Source organism: Callithrix jacchus, chromosome 11, assembly GCF_049354715.1.
Source record: "Callithrix jacchus isolate 240 chromosome 11, calJac240_pri, whole genome shotgun sequence".
Lineage (NCBI taxonomy): Eukaryota > Metazoa > Chordata > Mammalia > Primates > Cebidae > Callithrix > Callithrix jacchus.
Genome location: NC_133512.1, coordinates 78,993,782 through 79,019,703, shown reverse-complemented (window position 1 = coordinate 79,019,703; position 25,922 = coordinate 78,993,782). Strand labels below are relative to the sequence as shown.

At 35.6% G+C, this 25,922-nt stretch overlaps 1 protein-coding gene across 6 annotated transcripts in view; it reads left to right on the top strand.

Moving 5' to 3' along the window:
* The window catches only part of PNPLA8 (patatin like domain 8, phospholipase A2), a 78,669-nt gene that overhangs the window by 25,943 nt on the left and 26,804 nt on the right, over positions 1-25,922 (top strand). For 4 of the 6 annotated variants that reach the window (XR_008473399.2, XM_017975462.4, XM_078343189.1 and 1 more), the window contains 5 exons: positions 1,602-1,696; positions 2,433-2,604; positions 7,769-7,826; positions 10,830-11,024; positions 25,240-25,435. Coding sequence is in view for 4 of the 6 variants with exons in the window: in XM_017975462.4 (XP_017830951.1) it covers positions 1,602-1,696; positions 2,433-2,604; positions 7,769-7,826; positions 10,830-11,024; positions 25,240-25,435 (716 nt within the window). In the remaining 2 variants the exon portion in view is untranslated. Of the gene's footprint in view, positions 1-1,601; positions 1,697-2,432; positions 2,605-7,768; positions 7,827-10,829; positions 11,025-20,356; positions 20,494-25,239; positions 25,436-25,922 lie in introns of all 6 variants that reach the window. The other 2 variants (XR_013524082.1, XM_054237436.2) reach the window with 2 other exon arrangements.

Below are 25,922 nucleotides of genomic sequence, written 5' to 3'. Positions count from 1 at the left end.
ATGATAAAGGAGCCAGAATGAGAGATTTGTGTGGAAAGCAGTAATGTATGAGGGACTGAGAGAGGAAAAAAAAAATGTTGTCTTTTATTTCTTTGCTATAAGGGAACCTGATAGTACAGTGGTAGGCGTAGACAGCTGTGGCAACCTTGCAAATATTTATGTATTTAAATTTATTCTGAATTTATGAATACAACATTTTAAATAGTTATTTTTTCCATTGATACAAGTAGTTAGAAAAACCTGAGAGAAAAAAAAAAACAACCCAAAACCATAGCTCACAACTCTGATTATTTTAGTATTTTGATTTATTTTCTTCTAATCTTTTTCAGTATGAATATATATGTGCCTATTTTTTTCCTTTTTATAGATAATAGAGGTCACATTGTTAAATATATTTTATCTAGCATTATATTTAATTCTTCATGTCTTGCTTTGAATTAATAATGTTTCTCTTGCATAAGACATCTTCTTAACTCTCCTCAAATCCACATTATTTGTTGTATTTAAAAAATCAACATCTTTGGTTTTCTACTTTAATCTTACAGAATTTTCTAGTTACTTTCTGTTAACAGGATCAGGGAACAATTGACACTCTAAATTTTTTGGTGCCTAACTACCTTTGTGTTCCAAGACTTACCTACTCCCCAATTTGTGTTGGGAAGAGAGCTTTTCACCATTTTTTATTTATTCTCCCAGTATTAAAAATTATCATGATACACACATGACAGTTTGCATGATACATGTGCCCTCAGTTGGTCTATATCGCCTAAGCTTTTTCATCTTTTCACATTCCTATTAATTGCTGTTGGCAAGGATTTAGAAATGAGCAAAGGCAGCAATATTAATTAATACACCGTTAATGTAGAGTATTATCCTAAGGTTATTGAAAGTTTTTAAAAATGAATAAAGAAAAGAAAGCTTAAAAATCTGACTGGTGAAATATATAAGACAAAAATGTATAAAGGCATAGGTAACCAACTACATAGGTAAGATGAAAAACTAAGGTATGGCATCCTAAAACCAGTCAGTGAGTTTTTAAGTGTTTTCTAGAGTTTATTTTTATTTTTATTTTTCAGTCTTATATTGGCATATCTTTGTATTCTTATGTAGTTGTTTGTTTTTGGCATTCTTAAGAAGTGTATTCAGGCAGATTTCTTATTCTTTTTATATATTTTTATTCTGTAGAAATGGGGTCTTGCTATGTTGCTCAGGTGGTCTTGAACTCCTGGCCTCAAGTGATCCTCCTACCTCAGCTTCCCAAAGCACAGGGAGTATAGGCATAAACCACTGTGCCTGGCTAGATTTATTCTTATTTAAAGAGATACTGTTCTGCAGAAGGATGGGTTCAGTGAAAAACAAGAGAAAGATACTAAGGTAAATTTTAAAATATGCTGCTATAGTGTCGGTTTTATATCATTTAGATAATGGATTTTCAAAAGTAATACTAAAAATTTGGTCAGGCAATTTTTACTGATTCTGATTTATTAATTTTCATGTTAGTATATAAACTACAAAAGCAGTTCTTAGATTGTTTCATTCAAGAGGTTAAATTAATTTTCCTGAAAGAGGAATTTTCATTTTGCCTTTAATCTTTTCTACAGGGGCGTGGTTGCTCTCCAGACCCTACGAAAATTAGTTGAACTTACTCAGAAGCCAGTTCATCAGCTCTTTGATTACATTTGTGGTGTGAGTACAGGTAATTATTACTGTATGGAAGTGGTGCATTCTGGCAATGCATTGAGGAAAAGAAGTGTAAGCATGTATGTTTAAGACCATAGTCCTTTGCCTCCTCCAGCCATCTCTCCATGACCAAAAACTTTCTCAAAACTCCCTTTTCTCTTTTGTTCATGATTAGGCCAGTTAGGCACACTAGGTGGCAGTGTGTTCTACCAATTACAGCTGTATTCGAAATCTGCTATTTAAAAGGACATCCAAGAGTACCTAGTATCTTTAATTCCATTTATTCCTATAATTAACCTGAAGGAGAACTGCTTATTGACTTGGTCAGTTGTCAAATATACCATATTCTATGACTAAAACTAAGTAATTTATTGATATTAGAAAGAACTTGAATTATCTACCATAGTATCTTATATAATTTAATATAAAACAACACATTTATACATTTTTTTAAAATTATTATAATTATTATTATTGGGGTAATGTTTATTTAATCCTTTTTAAGACCTGGTAAATCCCTTTACATTTGTTAACCCAGTACAAAAGACATGAATTTTGGTTGTTCTTATTACTCCCATTTTATAGCTAAAAAATAGGTCTCTAAGAAGGAAAGTCATTTGTTTTTGCCCCAGGTGATGTAGCTAGAAAACATCAAAGCTAAAATTTAAGCCAAAACCATGATTCAGGAGATATTATCATCATAAGGGCTGTAACATTAATGCTGATTAAAAACTAAGGATTCTTTTTTTCAGGTGCCATATTAGCTTTCATGTTGGGGTTGTTTCATATGCCCTTGGATGAATGTGAGGAACTTTATCGAAAATTAGGATCAGATGTATTTTCACAAAATGTCATTGTTGGAACAGTCAAAATGAGTTGGAGCCATGCATTTTATGACAGTCAAACATGGGAAAACATTCTTAAGTAAGTTACAATTATTCTTCTTATATGTTCTGATTATATAGGTAATATGTACATATTATAATTTGAAAAATACCAAGAATATTAACTTTTTAGCTAATTAGAGATAACAACTGTTAGTATTTTGGTAAATCATAGTTTAGTAATTGTTTTTGGGGGTTTATGTGTGTGAGATTTGCATGTTCAAGTTACAATTGCCTTTTTTAAAAATATGAGATATTTGCATCCTATTGTTTTTACTTAGCATATTAAATATGTCTCAAGTCATTCTAAAACAGTCAATTATTTTTATTTTTATTTATTTTTTGACACACGATCTCACTCATGTTGCCCAGGGTAGAGTACAGTGGTGCTATCTTGGCTCACTGCAACCTCAACTTTCTAGGCTGAAGTGATCTTTTCCCTCACCCTCCCAAGTAGCTGGGGCCACACTTGCTCACCGCCATACCCAACTAATTCTATTTTTTTTTTTCCAGTAGAGACAGGATTTCTTGATGTTGCTCAGGCTGGTCTTGAACTCCTAACCTCAAGTGATCTGCCTGCCTCAGCCTCCCAAAGTGTATATAAGCATAAAATATAAGCATAACTTCACTCATAATTCTGTTATTCAGAGCTGTAGACTTTAATATATTTCCTTCTAGGTTTTTACTAGACCGTGTACTTTTTGTATAGCTGAGATTAGATCATAGTTGCAAATTTGTATCATTTTCCTTTTTTCTTTTCTTTATTTCTTTCTTTTTTTTTTTTTTTTTGAGATGGAGTTTCGCTCTTGTTACCCAGGCTGGAGTTCAATGGCGCGATCTCGGCTCACCGCAACCTCCGCCTCCTGGGTTCAGGCAATTCTCCTGACTCAGCCTCCCGAGTAGCTGGGATTACAGGCACGCACCACCATGCCGAGCTAATTTTTTGTATTTTTAGTAGAGACGGGGTTTCACCATGTTGACCAGGAGGGTCTTGATCTCTTGACCTCGGGATCCACCCGCCTCAGCCTTCCAAAGTGCTGGGATTACAGGCTTGAGCCACCGCGCCCGGCCCATTTTCCTTTTTTCAAACGTTATTAAAATCTCCTAACACATTTGGAAAGGCTACACTATACTCCAGAGTGTTACCGTTTGCATAATCATTTCCATTTAGGAGTTTTATGGACATTTAGGACATTTATGTTCCTTTTTGGGATTATGAATAATGCTGTTGTAAAAAACTTTGAATTTCTTCTCACATTTCAGAATATATCAGTAGGTCACTATATAAGAAGCATATTTATTGGGTCCAATGTTGATGTCTTATTAAAATAATTGTAATATGGGAAATAGAAAATATATCAAGAAAAGAATAAAAATAATTTATAATCCCACTAAGAATAAAAGCATTATTAACACGGCGAGGTATTTTTTTCTGTAATTTCTTACAGATAGACGAGTGTATATGTGTGTAGTTGTGAGTGCGTGTGTATCCGTCCTCTTTACAAAATTGAGATAATGCACATGCAGTTTTGTTTCATGCATTTTCACTGAGCATTTTATCACAGATGATTTCCTATGTCGTTTAATATTTTTTAAAGCATACATTAATGGTTCTTCACCATTTTATGGATGTACTATTTTTTGTTTAACAAATCCTCTTTTAGAAAAGGATACTTCAGATACAATTGCAGTTCAAAATAAAATTTAGATAAACATCTTACATCTCTAGAAGTAAAATTGTGGCAGAGGATATCTATGTTTTAAGAAACTTGATGCATACGTAGCTGAATTTGTTCTTCAGTACAGTTGTTTTGGCTTACTCATCTGCCAACATCAGTTTGTATTTCTGTTTCATAAAATACTTGTGAACACCAGACACTTATTGTTTAAAATGATATCAGTTTGAGAGATTCTGAAAGTCATGTTTTAATTTGTATCACTTTCATTATTGACGAACTGGAACTTAAAAAACGTTTTGGTTTTTATGGTTTTTTATTTTTATTTTTTGTGAATTTTGAGGGCATAATTTTTGCCTACTATGGGATTGTATTGTAAATATATTAACTATATATTGAAAAAGTGCTTTCTAATTAATGATTTTTAAATATAGAATATTGAAACATCTTTAGCCAAATCTTTTTCTTTAATGATTTTTAACTTTTATGTTTGTAAGTCTTTTCTATAATCCTACTACTGGGTATATACGCAAAGGAAAATAATTCATTCTATTAAAGAGATATATGCACTCGTGTGTTTATCATAGCATTATTCACAATGATAGATGCATGGAATCAACCTAGGTGCCCATCAACAGTGGACCGAATAAAGAAAATGTGGTACATATACATTGTGGAATACTATGCAGCTATAAAAAATAAAGTATGTCCTATAAAAAGTAAACTATGTCCTTTGCAGCAACATGGTTGGAGCTGGAGTCCATTATCATAAACAACCTAACACAAGAACATAATACCACATACCCGAAGTTCTTACTTATAAGTGAGAACTTAACATTGAATTTACATGAACATATAGTTGGGAACAATTGATGTTTGGGACCATTAGGTGGGAGGGAGAATGGGAGTGTGAACTGAAGAACCACTTGTTGGTACTATGCTCACTGCCTACGTGATCGGATTGTTGGGACCCCAAGCTCAGTGACAAACAATTTACCCATGTAACGAACCTGCATGCGTACTCTTTAATCTATAATAAAAGTTTAAATTTAAAAATAAATAAGTCTTTTCTATCCCAAAAGTAGGTAAATATTTATATTATTTCCTAGCCCTGAAGTTTTCCGTTTATATGTAATTCTTAATTTATCTAAAACTTATTTTGATATATGTGGTAGGGGCCTCAAGCTTTATTTTTCTATCAAATGTTAATCCAAATGTCACAGCTCCATTATCAAGTGTTTTTTTTTTAACTGATTTGAAACATTATCTTTATAATATTTTAAATTCTTACCTATATTAGAATCTATGTTCAAGTTTTTGGTTTTTCTATGGATTTATTTTTGTACGAATTCTGTAAATTTAGTTGTTGAACCTTTGCATAATATTTTTATGATGATATAACATAGCAAATCTTTCCTCCTTATTGTTCTTTTACACAATTTTCATTTAATATTCAGAGTTAATCTTAGGCTATTTTTGTCACATTTAAAAAAATACCACTGGTATTTGGATGAAAATTACATGAAATGTTTCAGTTATTTTGCGCAACATTGACATCTTTCCAGTTGTGAAATCTTCCATCTGTTATCATTGTATGTTACTTATTTTCACATCTTTTGTGTCGATTAGAAAATATAATTCCTATCTATTCCCAGGATTCATAAATGATTATGATTATGAAAATTTAAAAATTTACTCTAAAACCAGATTCTCTTCTATGAAATTTTTTTCCTTTTGTTACTTATGAGGGTGCCTTTGCATATTTGTGTATTGCTGCCTCATTTTTGCTCTTCTAGAAACTTCATTTTTAATCATAGTATTGATAAATTTTATCGGTATAGTTAGTTATTTTTCCTTGCTGTGCTTTTTCACTCAGCCTTTGCTGTATAACAAGCTACTCTAAAACATAATGGCTTTAAACAATGATGACTTAGCCTCACTATTCTGTGGTTTGACTGGGTGTTTCTTCTGTTCTTGCCTGAGTTCACTTGGTGGCTCAGCTAATGGTCCTGGAAAATCTCTCTCTCCACCTGCTCATTCTCAGCCAAACTTTTCCTCATCATTGCGATTTCAGAGTTCCCAGAGGGCAAGCCCCAGTGCATAAGCACTTATGAAGCCTCAGTTTAATGACATGTTTGCTGAGGTTACATGCACGAAAGCCACACCAACCAAGAGTCTGTGTAGGAAGACGTGAGGTACAAGGATATGGATACTAGGGCTGTGATTCACTGGGTGCCATTATTGTTAAAATTCTACCATTCCTACCTTCTGGTCTTTTTTGTCATATTTTATAGAGAGTACTTTTATGTTTTTCTGTGATAATTTTGTGTTATTTTAAGGGCACTATTTTATAGCATCAGTAGAATCTAAGAATGTTGATTTTTTTCATATTTTGACATCTCTCAGAAATAAACAATTACCATTATTTCTTTACAAATTTATATTCATAAGTTAATTCACTAAAAGCATGATAGCTTTTGATAAAATCAAGATTTAAACAAAAATAAGAATAAATAAATATGAACTTTGACTAAAAGTGTGACAGCAGCATGCTTCTAGGATTTCTGTTGTAATTTTACAGTTAGAATTCTATGAAAAGATAACCTTAGAAAAGTGAAATTGCATTGCTTTCCGTATGGTAGAAATGTATAGATCAGGTTGGGAAAGACAAAAGATCTTGTCCATTTCAGAAAGTATTTTACATTTATATTTACTAAAGCTTATAAAGGGTAGATCACTAAGCAGTTTGTAAATATTCTTTTGGTGCAATTCACTAATATCCTAGTTGAGAAACATGAGTATTGTTTGAAAACACATTTGAAAATGGTTTTACTCATGAGGAAGGTTGGTGAAACCATAGTCTTTATATTTAATATGGGAAAAAATATATAATTTTTATATTTGGAAAAGTCTCCATTGAAATAATATTCTCTTATTATGGAATTGCAGAAATTGCTGCCCAAGGACAATTTCTGTAATGCCATAGTAATTCAAATGCCAACTCTGATGATTTTAAAAGGAGTTTTCTTGATAACATTGGCTGTTACCAACTAAGACAAGCTTAAAATCTCATTGTCCTCACCTGGTTACTCTAGTCCATGCATACTTCTGCAGTCTTATCTCATCACAGCTCCTTTATATTGGCAGGACCCTGAAAACAACAGATTTGTCTTGCCTTTGTGCCTTTAATCTGTACATTGGGACACGTACTTTAAATATGTTACCTTGCAGTCTTTCAGTATCTTCCTCAAGCTACCTTCATGCATCTTTTCCAGTTACTGCACCCTCTATTGGTTGCTCCACCTCAGAACTATAGACACTTGGAATTTGAATCAGAGATTAATAAATAACTGCCAGTTGTTTCATGTGCATTAATGGGATGATAAGCCTCCTACAGGAGAGTCGTATATTTTTTCCCTCATAGCACTTGGCAAAGCCATGGACAAACAGTAATTGCATACTGTGTGTTTCCTGGTTGTTAGGAGATAAAGTCATTTTGATATAACTTGTTTTTCTCCTTTAATAAAGGGATAGGATGGGATCTGCACTGATGATTGAAACAGCAAGAAACCCCACATGTCCTAAGGTAAGCTTAGAGTCTCTTAAATATAATACCTAGTTTGATCTGAAGGTCTGATGAAAGCACTTATCCTGAGGGCCCTTTTATTTTATTTTTAATTTTTAAAAAATTTTTTGAGATGCAATTTCACTCTTGGTGCCCAGGCTGGAGTACAATGGTGCAGTCTCGGCTCACTGCAACCTCTGCCTCCTGGGTTCAATTGATTCTCCAGCCTCAGCTTCCCAAATAGCTGGGATTACAGGCATGTGCCACCATGTCTGGCTAATTTTTTTTGTATTTTTAGTAGACAGGGTTTCTCCACATCAGTCAGGCTAGTCTAGAACTTCCCACCTCAGGTGATCCACCTGCCTTGGCCTCCCAAAGTGCTGGGATTATGGGCATGAGCCACTGTGCCCAGCTCTGAGGGTCTTTTTATTAAGGGATAATAGATTATATTAATTCTTTATATATTGATCATTCCATGAAGAAGTAGGATGTCATCATTATACCTTTTCTAAATCTAGTAAAAGTATAACAGAAGTAGAAGAACATGAAAGATAGACTGAAAATAAGGAAGAATTATTTTATCATAATTAAAAAAATCAAATCTAGTGATATAAGGAACAGTATGACATTTCTTACCCTAGATTTTCAAAGAGAAATTTTATATGCCTCTTAGACATAATGCAATCATGTATCACCTAATGATGGGGATACATTCTGAGAAGTGTCTCATTAGGTGATTTTGTCATTGTTCAAGTGTTATAGAGTGTATTCAGATATACTTAAATGGTATAGCTTACTACACATGTAAGCTAAATGGCATAGCCTATAGTTCCTAGGCTACAAACCTGTGCAGCAGGTGACTATACTGAATACTGTAGGCAGTTGTGACACAATGATGAGAATACTTCCATTATCTCCAGATATGCAAATATCTAGATGGAAAATAATTATAGGAAAGATACAGCGAAAATACAGCACAGAAGCACCTTTATAGTTTTATGGAACCACTGTTGTATATGTGGTCCATCATTGACCAAAACATTGATATGCAGTGCATGGCTATATTAGATTGTATTATTATACAAATTATATCCTCATTAAAATTTAAATGTCAGTTAGATGTGTCTCATTGTGGCTCTTCATTTATTTATTTGTTTGAAACCCAATGATCTGAGTATTGCTTGATTTCTATTAATATTACTTGTTTAAGGAATAGAATTTATGTGCCTAGAAATTTCATGCAGTTTATATTTATTCTCAGATAATAAGCTGTGACCATGAAAAGTTAAACAAATGCAGCTCCTTCTGTTGCTCTTTAACTATGGCATAGTCATACTTTGAGTCATTCTGCAATTAATTATGCACCCACTGCTAGGCACTTTGGATTCATTTGTGGCCAAATGTACACATGGGGTTTACAGCTCTGTAGGGCAACATAGATATTAATGAAATAATGATGAAGATGAGATGTAGTAGTTTCTTATGAAATACATAAGTGCTATGGAGCAGGGGACACGATGGATGGCTACTCCAAGGAAGTGAGATTTGAGATGTCAATGTGAAGGCCATTGAGTAGGAGCATTCCTGGCTAAGGGAATGGCCTGTGCAGGAAGAGACAGAGAGAATTCCAGGAAATGATAGAGTTCTTAAAGACTAGTGCCTCAGAATCCAAGGGCTGCATGTGGAATGAGACTGGAGCAGTAGGCCGATTAGATCAGATGCAGGGCCGCAGAGGCTGTGATGAAGAGATGATTTCGCTGTTTTGGAGAGGACCCTAGGATGCACTCTATGCCTCTTGCTTGTTCCCCTGTATCTCCAAGGCTCCTTGTTTGTTTGCTTGGTTTAAATCATGGAAGTTTCCAAATTTTAGTAAAAGTTAGGAGGAACTTTAGTCATCTTAAGAATTAAATCATCGTGATAAATGGAGAGCCACTCATATGTTTTCTTAATCTAGCCATATTTATATACCAATTATAGAAAGACTGGATTTTCATGTATGGCCAACTCCTATCCATTGTGGCCTAGAGACAGACTAGGATTTCTCACAGGAATTTAGTATGTGACCTTTGTTTATTAAATATCAAAACAATTGGCAGGACTTGGCACAGTACACTAACTTTGGTCTCATCAATACCTGTTAGCCTCTTAAGTTTTTATTACAGATCATTAACAAAACAGCACATTTCATGTAAATTCAAACATCAGTGATAAAATTCAAGAACTGAGATGGTTGACATTATAGTTTTTTAAATAAACATTACCCAGCTACCAGGTTTTAATAATTGTGACCTGAAAGCACTGATTGTATAGTGTTACATTTCACTTTTCTTGAAGTCAGAATATTTTCAGAGAGCTCAGAAACAAAGACTAATTTGTAAATGATATTATGAAAATAGCGTACTTATCTTGAAGCAGTTTTTTTTGTTTGGTTGGCTGGTTTTTTTTTTGTTTTTGAGACAGAGTCCCACTCTGTTACCCAGGCTGGGGTGCAGTGACATGATCTCAGTTTACTCCAGTCTCCACCTCCTTGGTTCAAGCAATTCCCCTGCCTCAGCCTCTCGAGTAGCTGGAAGGTGCCCGCCATCATGTCTGGCTAATTTTATATTTTGAAATAGAGATGGGGTTTCACCATTTTGGGCAGGCTGCTCTTAACTCCTTACTTCAAGTGGTCCAGTCTCCTCAGCTTTTAAGCAGTTTTTATTTGTTACTACTGTTCTGTCAGTTATTACGTAAAGGTCTAGAAATGTTTGCCTTTTTGAATACTTTTTTAATCAAATCATGTGGTCAAATAAATCTCTTTTATTATTCTTTTATAATACATTTCTCAGAATTCTTCAGTCTTTATTATTTCATAAAGAGATGCCTGTTTAAAAAGACCCAATTCTTTTTTTTCAGTGTTATATTTGTGTTTTTATTTGACAGAGTTGTAGATTGTTCATTCCTACTACTAAATAGTATTTAATTTTTACAGATCCCAAATATGTTACTGTTTATGATGGAATTGTTCACTTTTTCATTCACTAGGTAGCTGCTGTAAGTACCATAGTAAATAGAGGGATAACACCAAAAGCTTTTGTGTTCAGAAACTATGGTCATTTTCCTGGAATCAACTCTCATTATTTGGGAGGCTGTCAGTATAAAATGTGGCAGGCCATTAGAGCCTCATCTGCTGCTCCAGGCTACTTTGCAGAATATGCATTGGGAAATGATCTTCATCAAGTAAGTTGACTTGTATGGCTTATCTTTTAAAATTTTACATGATTAAAATAATCAGCACTTATTAAATGTCATTGATTTTCAGAAGGATCAACCTAGGAGACTTTCTTTTTTGTGTCTTGAAATGTCAAAAGAAGAACAATTTATGTTATTTTTATTTGTTGTTTTTCTTAACAAGCACCTGACATGCAAACATATTTTAGGAAAGTTTTTGTTGTTTTATACAGTGTGATTCATAGCCCATTATGATAATTTTATGATGGAAAAGTGAGAATCTATATGATTAGCTTTCCAAACCTGATAAAAATTAAAAACGATATACACTCCCTAAAAATGCAGAACCCAGTGTGTTTGACAGTTTGGGTAGGCATATTCTGAAGAAGGGGGTATAGTAAAATAATAGTAAACACTCATTAAGTTAGCTATGTGCTAGACACTTATTTAGTGCTGTACATGTATTATCTCATTTAATCCTTTATACTCTTTTAAATTCATGTTTATTTGTAAAGTTTAATATTATTTCTGGAAATTATTTTTATGTAAACTCATTTACTTAAGTTTTTCCTCTGTCAAGTTTTTCCAGTGCTTTTTTTTTTGAGATGGAGTCTCGTTCTGTCGCCAGGCTTGAGTGCAGTCAGTGGCATGATCTGGGCTCACTGCAACCTCCACCTCCCAGGTTCAAGCGATTCTCCTGCCTTAGCCTCCCGAGTAGCTGGGACTACAGGCACACATCACCACACCCAGCTAATTTTTTTATTTTTAGTAGAGATGAGATTTCACCATATTGGCCTTGATGGTCTCAATCGCTTGACTTCGTGATCCACCCGCCTTGGCCTCCCAAAGTGCTGGGATTATAGGCATGAGCCACCATGCCTGGCCAAGTTTTTCCAACTCTTTATGGAAATATTAATTCATAACTTACACTAATGCGAATAAGCTCTAGAGCTGATATTTTGCAAGCATGTATTTTTATATATACTTAATTTTTTATGTCAGGTCTCATTTAAATGAGGAGAATGAGCGGAATCAACATTTTTCTCTAGTGCCTAAAATATGTGTATTCTCTCTATTTGGTATTCAGGTATCTGTTGAGAAAAAAATCTTAACCGTTGATGGGAATATTCAGATGGCATTCATAGATCTGGTCAGGCACAGTGGCTCACACCTGTAATCTTAGCACTTGGGAGGCCAAGGCCGGTGGATCACAAGGTCGGGAGTCCAAGACCAGCCTCACCAACATGGTGAAACCCCGTCTCTACTAAAAATACAAAAATTAGCCAGGTGTGGTGGCACGCACCTGTAGTCCCAGCTACTCAGGAGGCGGAGACAGGAGAATCGCTTGAACCTGGGAGGCAGAGGTTGCAGTGAGCTGAGATTACACCACTGCACTCCAGCCTGGACAACAGAGTGAGACTCTGTCTCAAAAAAAAACTCTTACATAGATCTATATAAACAGCATGTTGACAGTATAAACTTCAAAACTTTCTAATGAATCATTTAAATGTAAATGTCAGTGTTATAACTGAAACATTTTAATACAAATTTTGTGTCATTTTGGTAAAATAGCTTATACGTATTTTTAAATGTTATGGTCAGCTATTCCCGTTTTCTTTTTAATCTTTCTAAAAGTAATATCATTTGTAGCTAAGAAATTAAAATAGGATTCCTTTGTTTCTGGAGTCAGTTCAAACCATTTCTTACTTTGCAGAATCGTCATTGTTGAATTATGTAAGGCACTTCCCCTTCTTGCCATTCTTATCTTTCTTCCACCCCCTCAGAGCAGAAAGTACTGGCTGCTGAGTTTCTGATATTAATTTCAGGACTTATTGGTCAAAATAAAATTTTTATTTTAATATTTAGCTTACTGTTTTTATCAGTGGATTTCCCCCTCTTCTTATGGTACCATGTCATAAATTGAGAAATACTTCAGACAGTATATTTAAAATATAGGATTTCTAAGTTATAATCTTAATATAGTTGTGCTATAAACTTGCAGTTACGCCAGTTTGTGAAAGTCTCAAATACTAAATAATTACATTTGGGGATCATATGTTTCCACACTTCAAAAGAAGTTATCTCATTTGCTCTTTATTCTTTATCTAAGAGGAAGTAGTTCCAAAGTTTAATTCAATCCTGTTGAATATATATACCAAACCAAAGTTGAAATTTAGTGGTTCCTTTTCCATTTCAGATAGATTAGTGATACTTCTGTTCACACTTAGACATTTTTCTATTGATGACTATAATCTTTTAACTTATTTTGAGCCACAGATTAAAATAACTTCTTAAGGTTATTTGAATAAATAAATGTTCGATTTACATAGATTTTTATGTAAATCATATAGCCACATGGGTAAAAAATGTACTTTCATATAAATCACTAAGCTTCAGAAACATTGGCACATTTAGTTAATACAAATATTTAATTGGATTCTGGAGCCCAAGAAACCTATTTAAGGAAATATTTTTTTTACTGTATTCCCTTCTTCCAAGACTTGAAGAAGAAATGGGATATTTTTTCCCTTCAAATGACAACTCAAAAGATTGATGGAAGTAATTTAAGGTGTGAATAATCTTGATTCCTTAAACAAAGAAAACATTCATGCAAAGTCCTACTTCTTTCTAACCATTCAGAAGTTTTGCCAAGTTTAAAATATGGTACTTAGTAGACCCTCTCATCCTAAATCTTTTAATAATTATAGTCAATTATTACCAGTCTCATTTTGAAAATCCTTTCTAACTGTCACATCTGACATATATTTTAATGTAGTTACTTTTTATCCATTGCAGTAGAGGTTAATTAATATTCTATTTGAGCAATTATTGAAAGTACTGATCTAATTAAGAGTTATACATAGGTGAATGGGGAGATTTCATTTGCTTTTGACTGTGTAAAGAAGAAGATTATTACAACATTTAGAAGGTTCATTATAAGTCCTGGAAAATTATAAAGTGAGAAGAATTATTTTTGAGTAGCTCCTAATCTCTCCCCATCTGCCCAAATACATACAATATGTACATGGAAGTACTACTTTTTACACATAATTATTCTATCTTTCTTTCCATCTCCACCTTCAAAATTAAATTGTTCATTCCTGTTTTTGGAGAAAGAATCTGATAAATTAGTTTACACTAAAGGTTTTAATGACCAATTCTGATATACATATTATTCTTCCCAGGCTTTATTTACATCATACAAATTTATGTTCAGAGCTTAGGGTATATAAACATAAATTATGAAATTTATTTAAACATTCTAGGTGAAGAGTGTTTTTAGCAGAAAGAGCCTTCTCAACACCTGCCATATAATGCCTATACCAAGCCACAGTTCATAATTTTCATTATAACTGGACAGAAATGTAGCTAGTGCTTATTCAGTGCCAGGCACTGTGCTAGCGGGGAAAAATAAAAAGATTTTTAACCATAGTTGGCATATTGTTTGTGCTTCCTGAATCATGCCCTCAAATAGTTCAGACAAAAGGATGTAAATCCAGTTAAAGAATGAGGTAACTAATTTAATAATAAACATATGTACAGGATTAAGAAGTAGTATAGAGGTGATTGATTGTGTCAGGGTCAGCTTAACAAAGAAGTTGCCATCTGACTTGATGTATATAAAATGGGTCATTGATTAGGGATAGAAAATGGGATGAGGAAGGGAAAATGGGGACTGATTCCTCAATGGTTACAGAGATGGGTAATAAAAATGTTTTGGAAATAGAGTGTAATCTCTAGATACAGTGGCTCATGCCTGTAATCTCAGCACTTTGGGAAGCCGAGGCTGGAAGATCACTTGAGCTCAGGAGTTCAAGATCAGCCTGCTGCAACATAATGATACTCTGTCTCCACCAAAACAAAATTAACTGGATGTGGTAGTCCACACCTGTAGACCCAGCTACTCTGGAGGCTGAGGTGTGAAGATCTCCTTGAGCCCAGGAGTTGAAGATTACAGTGAGTTGATCGTGACACTGCTATCTGGCCAGGACAACAGAGTGAGACTCTGTCTCAAAAAAAGTGGATAGGCCGGGCGTGGTGGCTCACACCTGTAATCCAAGCACTTTGGAGGCAAAGGTGGGCAGATCACCTGAGGTTGGGAGTTCAAGACCAGCCTGACCAATATGGTGAAACCCCGTCTTTAAAAAAAAAAAAAGTGGATAGTGGTGGTCACAAAACATTGTGAATATAATTAAGGCCACTTAATTGAACCCTTAAACATCATTTAAATGACTAATTTTGTGTTACATTTAATTTACCACAATAAAAAGCAAATTTTAAAAGAAACAAGGAATAAAAGTGAGAAGCTAAGATAATAAAAAGGCATTGCTCATTGTCCAGCAGTTACTTTCTGGTAAGTGCTCTGATAGGATTTGAAATGATTAAATATACATTAAAAGCAATAAAAAGTATGTGTAAATTTTAGGCTATTAAGCACATATACAGTATACTGCAGTTCAAACACAATCTGTATTCCTCTAAGAGATAGTAAGTAAATTACTCAATCAATCATTTATCAAGTCGATTTTACTTTGGCAGTTAGAAGTATGCCTGGCACATGCCATGTATAAAAAATAACTGTAAATATGAATCCTTGAATGAATGAAAAGGCTATAGGAACTACCATGGACATAACATTAGCCCAATGACCTACTGATAAAATAGGCATCTGACAAGAGTAGGCTAACTATAAGGAGAGCTTAAGAGATGGTATGCCTTACCACTAGATTAGAGTGATCCCAGAAACCTTAATTGCTGTACTTTTTTGATAAAAAGTGAGTAAAGTTTAAGGAACAGAAATTTACTTTGAAAAATGGCTAGCAAAACTACAGGAAACCTGGCAGTCTTTTGATTTGGGATTGATTTTGCAGTTATTGTTTCTTGCTAAAATTTGTTTGCCTCTTCATCTTTTCTTTTTTTTTTTTTTTGTCTTTTCTGATTATCCTTATGTAGCCTTTTATATAATGAAAATATGTTTCATCTAAAATATCTACTTGATTAGAAGTTATAGAGTATAACAAGTATAGAATTTAAGATTTAAATGGTTAGTGAAAAAAGAACTTTTCTGTTGAATTAAAAATTAAATGTTACCTCTATTGTGGGATAGTTATTCTAATGATCTGTTAATTGAAAACAAAGGAGTTAATTTTAGTGTAAGGTGTCAGGAAGGGGTCCAGTTTCTGCTTTCTGCACATGGCTAGCCAGTTTTCCCAACACCATTTATTAAACAGGGAATCCTTTCCCCATTGCTTGTTTTTGTCAGGTTTATCAAAGATCACATGGTTGTAGATGGGTGGTGTTGCCTCCAAGGCCTCTGTTCTGTTCCATTGGTCTATATCTCTGTTTTGGTACTAGTACCATGCTGTTTTAATTACTGTAACCTTGTAGTATAGTTTGAAATCAGGCAGCATGATGCCTCCGGCTTTGTTCTTTTTGCTTAGGATTGTCTTGGCTATGTGGGCTTTCTTTTGGTTCCATATGAAGCTTAAGGTGGTTTTTTCCAGTTCTGTGAAGAAGGTCATTGGTAGCTTGATGGGGATAGTGTTGAATCTATAAATTACTTTGGGCAGTATGGCCATTTTCACAATATTGACTCTTCCTAACCATGAGCATGGAATATTTCTCCATCTGTTTGTGTCCTCTCTTATTTCCTTGAGCAGTGGTTTGTAGTTCTCCTTGAAGAGGTCCTTTACTTTCTTTGTTAGTTGTATTCCTAGGTATTTTATTCTCTTTGTAGCAATTGTGAATGGCAGTTTGTTCTTGATTTGGCTCTCTTTCAGTCTGTTATTGGTGTATAGGAATGCTTGTGATTTTTGCACATTGATTTTATATCCTGAGACTTTGCTGAAGTTGCTTACCAGTTTCAGGAGTTTTTGGGCTCAGACGATGGGGTCTTGTAGATATACTGTCATGTCGTCTGCAAACAGAGACAATTTGGCTTCCATCTTTCCTATTTGAATACTCTTTATTTCTTTTTCTTGCCTGATTGCTCTGGCTAGAACTTCCAGTACTGTATTGAATAGGAGTGGTGAGAGGGCATCCTTGTCTAGTGCCAGATTTCAAAGGGAATGCTTCCAGTTTTTGCCCATTCAGTATGATATTGGCTGTTGGTTTGTCATAAATAGCTTTTATTATTTTGAGATACGTTCCATCGATACCGAGTTTATTGAGGGTTTTTAGCATAAAGGGCTGTTGAATTTTGTCAAAGGCCTTCTCTGTGTCAATTGAGATAATCATGTGGTTTTTGGTTTTGGTTCTGTTTATGTGGTGAATTACGTTTATAGACTTGCGTGTGTTGAACCAGCCTGGCTTCCACGGGATGAATCCTACTTGATCATGGTGGATAAGCTTTTTGATGTGCTGTTGCAATCGGCTTGCCAGTATTTTATTGAAGATTTTTGCATCTATGTTCATCATGGATATTGGCCTGAAGTTTTTTTTTTCTTGTTGAGTCTCTGCTGGGTTTTGGTATCAGGATGATGTTGGTCTCATAAAATGATTTGGGAAGGATTCCCTCTTTTTGGATTATTTGGAATAGTTTCAGAAGGAATGGTAACAGTTCCTCTTTGTGTGTCTGGTAGAATTTGGCTGTGAACCCATTTGGACCTGGGCTTTTTTTTGTAAAATTAACTCCAGGTGGATTAAAGACTTAAGCATAAGACGTGGCACCATAAAAACCCTAGAAGAAAATCTAGGCAAAACCATTCAGGACATAGGAGTAGGCAAGGACTTCATGACCAAAACACCAAAAGCATTGGCAACAAAAGCCAAAATAGACAAATGGGACCTAATCAAACTCCACAGCTTCTGCACAGCAAAAGAAACAGTCACTAGAGTGAATCGGCAACCAACAGAATGGGAAAAAATTTTTGCAGTTTACCCATTTGACAAAGGGCCAATATCCAGAATTTACAAAGAACTAAAACAGATTTACAAGAAAAAAACAAACAAGCCCATTTAAAAATGGGAAAAGGATATGAACAGACACTTTACAAAAGAAGACATATATGAGGCCAACAAACATATGAAAAAATGCTCATCATCACTGGTCATTAGAGAAATGCAAATCAAAACTACATTGGGATACCATCTCACGCCAGTTAGAATGGCGATCATTAAGAAATCTGGAGACAACAGATGCTTGAGAGGATGTGGAGAAATAGGAACACTTTTACACTGCTGGTGGGAGTGTAAATTAGTTCAACCATTGTGGAAGACAGTGTGGCGATTCCTCAAGGACCTAGAAATAGAAATTCCATTTGACCCAGAAATCCCATTACTGGGTATATATCCAAAGGACTATAAATCGTTCTACTATAAGGACACATGCACACGAATGTTCATTGCAGCACTGCTTACAATAGCAAAGACCTGGAACCAACTCAAATGCCCATTAATGATAGACTGGATTGGGAAAATGTGGCAAATATACACCATGGAATATTATGCAGCAGTCGAAAATGATGAGTTCGTGTCCTTTGTAGGGACATGGATGAATCTGGAAAGCATCATTCTCAGCAAACTGACATAAGAACAGAAAATGAAATACTGCATGTTCTCACTCATAGGCGGTTGATGAACAATGAGAACACATGGACACAGGAGGGGAGCACTACACACTGCGGTCTATTGGGGGGAATAGGGGAGGCACAGGGGGCCGGGGGGAGCTGGGGAGGGCTAGCATGGGGAGAAATGCCAGATGTGGGTGAAGGGGAGGAAGGCAGCAAATCACACTGCCATGTGTGTACCTATACAACTATCTTGCATGTTCTGCACATGTACCCCAAAACCTAAAATGCAATAAAATAAAATAAAAAAGAAAACAAAGGAAAAAGTTGAAAGGATTAAATTAAAATTTGTACGTGGGAAAGTCTTTTAGGAAATAGTTTAATTATTACTACCTGCATTTAAGGACTCTAAGTAGATTTTTACAAAGTTAAGCAATACAAATGTAAATACCTATCCAATTATGACTTTCAACAAATGTATAAAGATAGCTAAATCTAAAAATAGTTCTTTTCAACAGGTGAGTGGATAAACAACAGGTGGTATAGTCAAATAATGAAATAATAGCATTAAAAAGGAATGAATTACAGACATTCACATAGGCATAGATGAATCTCAGAAGCATTCTTCTAAAGGGAAGAAACCAGACCCAAAAAACTTATACTGTATGATTTCACTTATTTTGATAACAAAGTTCAGTGTGTGACCTGGAAGAGTAGTTAGATGAATAGGCTTTTGAAGTCAAGAAGATTGAGGAACTGAGATTCCAGGGCATTATAAAGATGTTGAAGTCACATGGGGTAATAAAAAGATGAGATAGAAAGCAAGTCTGTAAACCAGATGTCTTAATTTGTTGAATGATAAGGAGTGACTGGAGACTGATTTGTAGCAATAGTAATCAGGAGATGGTGGCATACCCGAATAGCAGAGCCTTCACAAAGCACGAATCCAAGTGAATTGGAACTAATGGTCTAGAGAAACACTAAAGAATGATAAGACACCACTCTTCCTCCCCCAAGTACCTGGGACATGATATCAGGGAAAAGCCACGTTTCTGTTAAGTCAAAGAGGAAGAGAGCACTTCCAAAAGAGAGATTTCAATGGAGTTTTAACTATAACAGTTGAAGAGTTTAGGACGTGGGGTAAGAGTAAAGGCAGGGAAACACAGAGAATTGAATGCCATTATTGGAATGAAAGCACAGTGGAGTTTAGACTGAGATGTGAATTTAGCCCCCATTGGTTATTTAAGGAAAAGGAGCCAAGTGGCCAGAAAAAATTTTCCCACTCTCCATGGTAGTCAGTTCTATCAGATACAGTCTCTGTTTACCTGTTTCAAACTCAGGACACAAGAATAGCAGTCCCTAAAACTGCAGTCACTACAGGCTTTTTGGCCTGGCACAGTAGATAGGGTCATTTAAGTTTTTAACAAATGAACTGAAGCAATCTACTTCATATCAGAAAAGGCCTACTTCTCACAGTCTCACTATAATGCAGGATGATGTTTAGTTTAGGATTCTGTTCATTAATAGTCTCTGCCATGGTACTTTGACTTAAGGAGTGATAAGCATTTAACTACATTACTAAGATGTACACTGAACATTCAGTCTATTTAATCCATAACAAGTCTAAGCATAACACTTGTATACTGATCTTTCCTTTGTTCCTGATACGTATTATTACCCTTTTCCTGAGCCAAGACAAGGGAGAGAGGCTTCACTGTTCTTAGGACAGCTACTACTAGTCAGGTGGCAAACCAGGTAAGTCTCCCCCTCTCCCTGCCCCATCCCAGACCTGGGTCATTCACAGACCAGCTTTCTGTAATCTTTCAATTTCAGAGACTACCAACTCAGGCATATCTACGTCACAAAGAGACATTTATGGAAAGAACCAAAGACCTGAAATATGGTGGGTTTACAAGTAAATGTATCCCTTTTGACAAGAGATGTCTTTGAAAAGGATAGCCCTTTCTCATGTAAGTCATAGTGTAGAAACATAAGACACATTATTTCAAAGAGATGTAGTTAGAGAGTGTTGGAGATTAGCAGCTCAGTGAAGGAAAGATTGGGCTAGAAGTGGCAACAAACTACCTGTGCTAAAATGGAGAATAGAGCAAGCTATAAAAAGATAAGGAGGCCGGCCGCGGTGGCTCAAGCCTGTAATCCCAGCACTTTGGGAGGTCGAGGCGGGTGGATCACGAGGTCAAGAGATCGAGACCATCCTGGTCAACATGGTGAAACCCCGTCTCTACTAAAAATACAAAAAAAAATTAGCTGGGCATGGTGGCGCATGCCTGTAATCCCAGCTACTCAGGAGGCTGAGGCAGGAGAATTGCCTGAACCCAGGAAGGCGGAGGTTGCAGTGAGCCAAGATCGCGCCATTGCACTCCAGCCAGGGTAACAAGAGCAAAACTCCGTCTCAAAAAAAAAAAAAAGATAAGGAAAACTGCTTTTCTGAATGTCAACACAGCCCTATGCATCCCAGTTATCTCAAGGGTAGCACAAAGCTACACGTTGGTGATAAATGACATTTGCCGCAATAGAGGTCCATTAGCCTCAGACTGGCTATTCTGTTACTAAAAAGCCAATTAACTTTCTCTGGGAAGTGTTGTTAGTATTTAGGAACATTTTTATGTATTAGCTGCCTCCTAATGTAATGTTATTGATCCAACCAGAGTATTACTTGAGATACAGGTTTTTGAGAAAGTTGTTTTGTAATGCCAGAAATGAAGAGTTACCATAATCTGTGGTTTGCAAAATACCATCACTCCCCCTAAAATAACTGAGCATAAATTTGTGAAAAGATGAGGAGTGCTATTCACATTCCTTGAGAAATTTTAGTAACAGTAGTATACTTCATTAGTAGGGCAAAATCCTACATATGATGTTTTTAATGGGACCTTCAAGCCAGAGTATTAATTGTGGGGTAGATGATTTTACACAAAGAAAACTACTTGGGAGAATCAATTATATTCTTATATACAAGCAAAGAATAATTAGAAATCAAAACTTTAACAAAAAGCCTTACAGTTTATAATCCAAATAAATTAAATACTTAGATAGAAATCTAACAAAACATAGAGAATCTGTATATTGAAAACAAAAGATGAAAGAAATAGAAGACCTAAATAAATGGGAAGGCATCATGGTTGAAAAATGCTACATGGTAAAGATGTGAGTTATTCCTGAAGTGACTTATAAATATAATGCAATGCTCATGAAAACTCCAGTAGGACTTTTTAAAAATTATACAATTAGATTCTAAAATTTATATGGAAGGGCAGAGGAATCAGAGTAGTTTAAACAATTATTATTTATTTATTTAGGGACAGAGTCCTGTCACCCAGGCTGGAGTGCAGTGGCACAATCTCAGCTCACTGCAGCCTCCACTTTCAGGTTCAGGCGATTCTCGTGCCTCAGCCTCTTGAGTAGCTGGGACTACAGGTGCACGCCTCCACACCCAACTAATTTTCTGTATTTTTAGTAGTGACGAAGTTTCACCATGTTGGCCAGGCTGGTCTTGAACTGGGCTCAGGTAATCCACCGGCCTCAGCCTCTCAAAGTGCTAGGATTACAGATGTGGGCCACTGCACCTCGCCTAAACAATTTTAAAAGAATAAAAGGTTTCAAGGAATCACAGTACCCAATTTAAACACTTACTCTAAATAGCCATGTCTACTGTACCAGTATGTTATTTGCATAAAGATAGATACGTAGATAAGTGTAATTAAATAGCAGGTTTGGAAATAGATCCATATGTATAAGGCCATGTGATCTTTGACAAAGATACAAAAGCAATTCAATGCAGAAAGGATAGTCTTTTCAGCAAAAATTGAGTTGAAACAATTGGGTCATCTTTCTCTCTCTCTCTCTCTCTCTCTCTTTACCCCTAACCCCCTGCCACACACCCAACACACATACCCCAGAAACTGTGACCTAAACCTCACACATTATACAAAGATAATTCATGATGGATCGTAGTTCTTAATTTAAAACAAAACTATAAAACTTTTAGAAGAAAAACTTGGTGACCTGGGTTAGGTGAAGACTTTTAGCAATTATACTGAAATCATCATCCATGAAATTTAAAAATTGATGAATTGGACTTCATCAAAATTAAAAATTTAGCTCTGCTAATATACTGCCAAGAGGATGAGAAGACAGGTGACATACAGGAAGAAGATATTTGCAAATCCACATATCCAACAAAGGAGTTATATCTAGAATATGTAAGAAAAAGTTTAACAATATGAGCTAAAGACTTGAACAGACACTTGAGCGGGGATAAAGGGATAGCACATGAGGATGTGAAAAGACGTCCAGCATCATTAGGCATTGGGGAATCGCAAATTAAAGCAATGATGAAATGCCACCACATATCTGTTAGAGTCATAAAATAATAAATGCAGACAATACCAAGTGTTACTATAATAAGACGCAGAGCAACTGAAACTTTTAGACATTGATGGTGGGAATGCAAAATGGACAACCACTTTGAAAATGTTTCGGCAGTTTCTTATAAAGTTAAACGCATACTTGCCATATGATCCAACAGTTGCACTTGTGAGTATTTACTCTAGAGAAATGAAAAATTATGTACATGCTAAACCCTGTACTCACATGTTTATAGCAGCCTCTTTATTTGTGACAGTCAAAATGCTGGAAATAACCCAGAGGTCCTACAGTGGATGAATGGATGAACCATGTGGTACATCCATATAATCAGCAGTAAAAAGGAACAAACTGTTGATACATGCAACACTTGGATTAGTCTCAATGACATGCTCAGTAAGAGAAGGCAGTTTCAAGAAGTCCCATATTGTATTATTTGATTTTTATGACCTCATTAAAAAATCAAAACCACAGTAGTGGAAAACAGATCAGTGGTTGTCAAGGGTTAGGGGTGGGAGAAGGGGTGCCTACAAAGAGATAGCATTAGAAAGTTTTGGGGGGTGATGAAACTATTCTGTATCTTGATTGTGGTAATATTTACCCGAATCTATATGCATTAAAGTTCATAGAGCTGCATACCAAAAAAGTTAATTTTACTGTATAATCTGAAAAATTATTTTACAATGAAATGAGCTGCTTTACAAGGTTGTATGCACCATATTACTGAAAATGTTTAGGAATTCTGTCAAAAATTGTTTAAGGCTCTATGTGGGCGATTGAACTAGGTTAATTCCAAGATCTGTTACAATTCTCAGCAGTAATAGTGCTGATTCCAAGGAAGATACCAAGCATCAGTGACATCAAAAGTCATTCAAGTTGACTGGGCATGGTGGCTCACACCTGTAATCCCAGTACTTTGGGAGGCCAAGGCGGGCGAATCACAGAGTCAGGAGTTTGAGACCAGCCTGGCCAAGATGGTGAAACTCTGCTTCTACTAAAAATACAAAAAATTAGCTGGGTGTAGTGGCAGGCGCCTGTAATCCTAGCTACTGGGGAGGCTGAGGCAGGAGAATCGCTTGAACCCAGGAGGCAGAGGTTGCAGTGAGCCAAGATTGTGCCACTGTACTCCTGCCCAGGGGATAGAGTGAGACTCCATCTCAAAAAAAGAAAAAAAAAATTTCATTCAAGTTTATTCAGGTTGTTTACCACTGAAGAAGTGCCTTTCCCTGTACTCAGCAGACAGTTAACTGGCATGGATGGGAGCTAAACAGGAAAAGGAGAATGAGCAGTCACTTAAACCATTTTAAATCAGATTTGTTTTTCTAGATTTTATTTGGTTTGGTTTGATTTGATTTTGAGACAAAGTCTTGCTCTGTCGCCCAGGCTAGAGTGCCGTGATGTGATCTTGGCTCACTGCAGCCTCGACCTCCTGGGCTCAAGCAGTTCTCTCACCTCAGTCTCCTGAATAGCTGGGACTACAGGCATGTATACAGTGCCTGGCTAATTTAGTCTTTTGTAGAGGTCTATGTTGCTCAGACTGGTCCTGAACTCCTGCACTCAAGCGATTCTTCTGCCTCGGCCTCCCAAAGTGCTGGGATTATAGGTATGAGCCACTGTGCTCAGTGTATTTTTATAGATTTTAAATGCAATATAATATTTATGTTGTAATCTATTTTAATATGGTTCTGTAATACATTTTATTATAGTTTGACCATAGCTTATCTACTTTCCTCTACTACATTTTTATAGTGCTCTGTCAGCATATTTTATTAATACCTTTGTTTCCTTTTGAATTCTTCAAAATAGTATTGATTACTGATAAATAGAAGTATAAAGGTTTGTCTATGTTACTTACATTTTATCTGCATTATAATAAATGTGATCCCTTGAAACTGTATTATTAATAGAATTTCAGCTAACTTACAATTATTTGGTTATATTTGACTTGTGAGAGAAGAACTAATTTTAAATGTTTGGTAGAACCACAGTTCTTTTCTGTTGGGCTTTAAGTAGAACCTGTGTTAACCACTAAATAAAGAGAACGTGTCTTTGAAAAGTAATTCAGTTCATTTCGATATTTTTGAGCAAAATTTGCAAAGCAATTTGTAAGAAGTTCAAAGAACTTTCATCATAGGAAAGGAAAACTTAATAAGAAGTTTCCTTAGGAGGCCAATGAGTCTTCACATGACTTTTTTTGCAGCTGTAGTCTATAAAAGAAATGTACTTTAAAAGAACTTCTTGGTTTTAAATAATTTATTTAGCTTATTACATAGTTCAGCTTCCCTATGAGTCAGTTTGAAGAGTTTCTTTTTTTAACTTGTATTTTGCAGGACGGAGGTTTGCTTCTGAATAACCCTTCAGCATTAGCTATGCACGAGTGCAAATGTCTTTGGCCAGATGTCCCATTAGAGTGCATAGTATCCCTGGGCACTGGACGTTATGAGAGTGATGTGAGAAACATGGTGACACACACAAGCTTGAAAACCAAACTTTCTAATGTTATCAACAGTGCTACAGATACAGAAGGTCAGTCTGTTCGCTGCTTAAAAATACTTCACCTTATAGCATTCTAGCAGTTTTTTGGCGGCATATGTTGATCCTAACTGCTAACGCCTGTGATATGTCTGTATTGTGGGTTTAGGAAATCCCTGGGAGCAAACATTTTGTTGTTTCCTGTTCTCACGTGTTTCTTGTTAGGTGACTCCAGAACAGAGACTGTTTTCCATTTGGGAGCTAGTGCTACCTTTGCCTACTTACAGTTGGAGAAGTGCCCTGAAGCTATATAGCACGACATTTCAGTTGGAGACTAGCCAGTTAACAAAGGGAAAAGCAACAAAAGGAGTCAGATTAGTTCAATCATATACATGATAGCGAAGATTTAGAGTAAATGGCGTTCGATTATTTAATACTGTGAAGGCAAACTGGAATGAGAATGTGTTCTTGCCCATATAGTTTAACCTTCATACAAAGGCCAAAGTGATCCTTTTAAATGCAAATTAGGCTTCAGCACTTG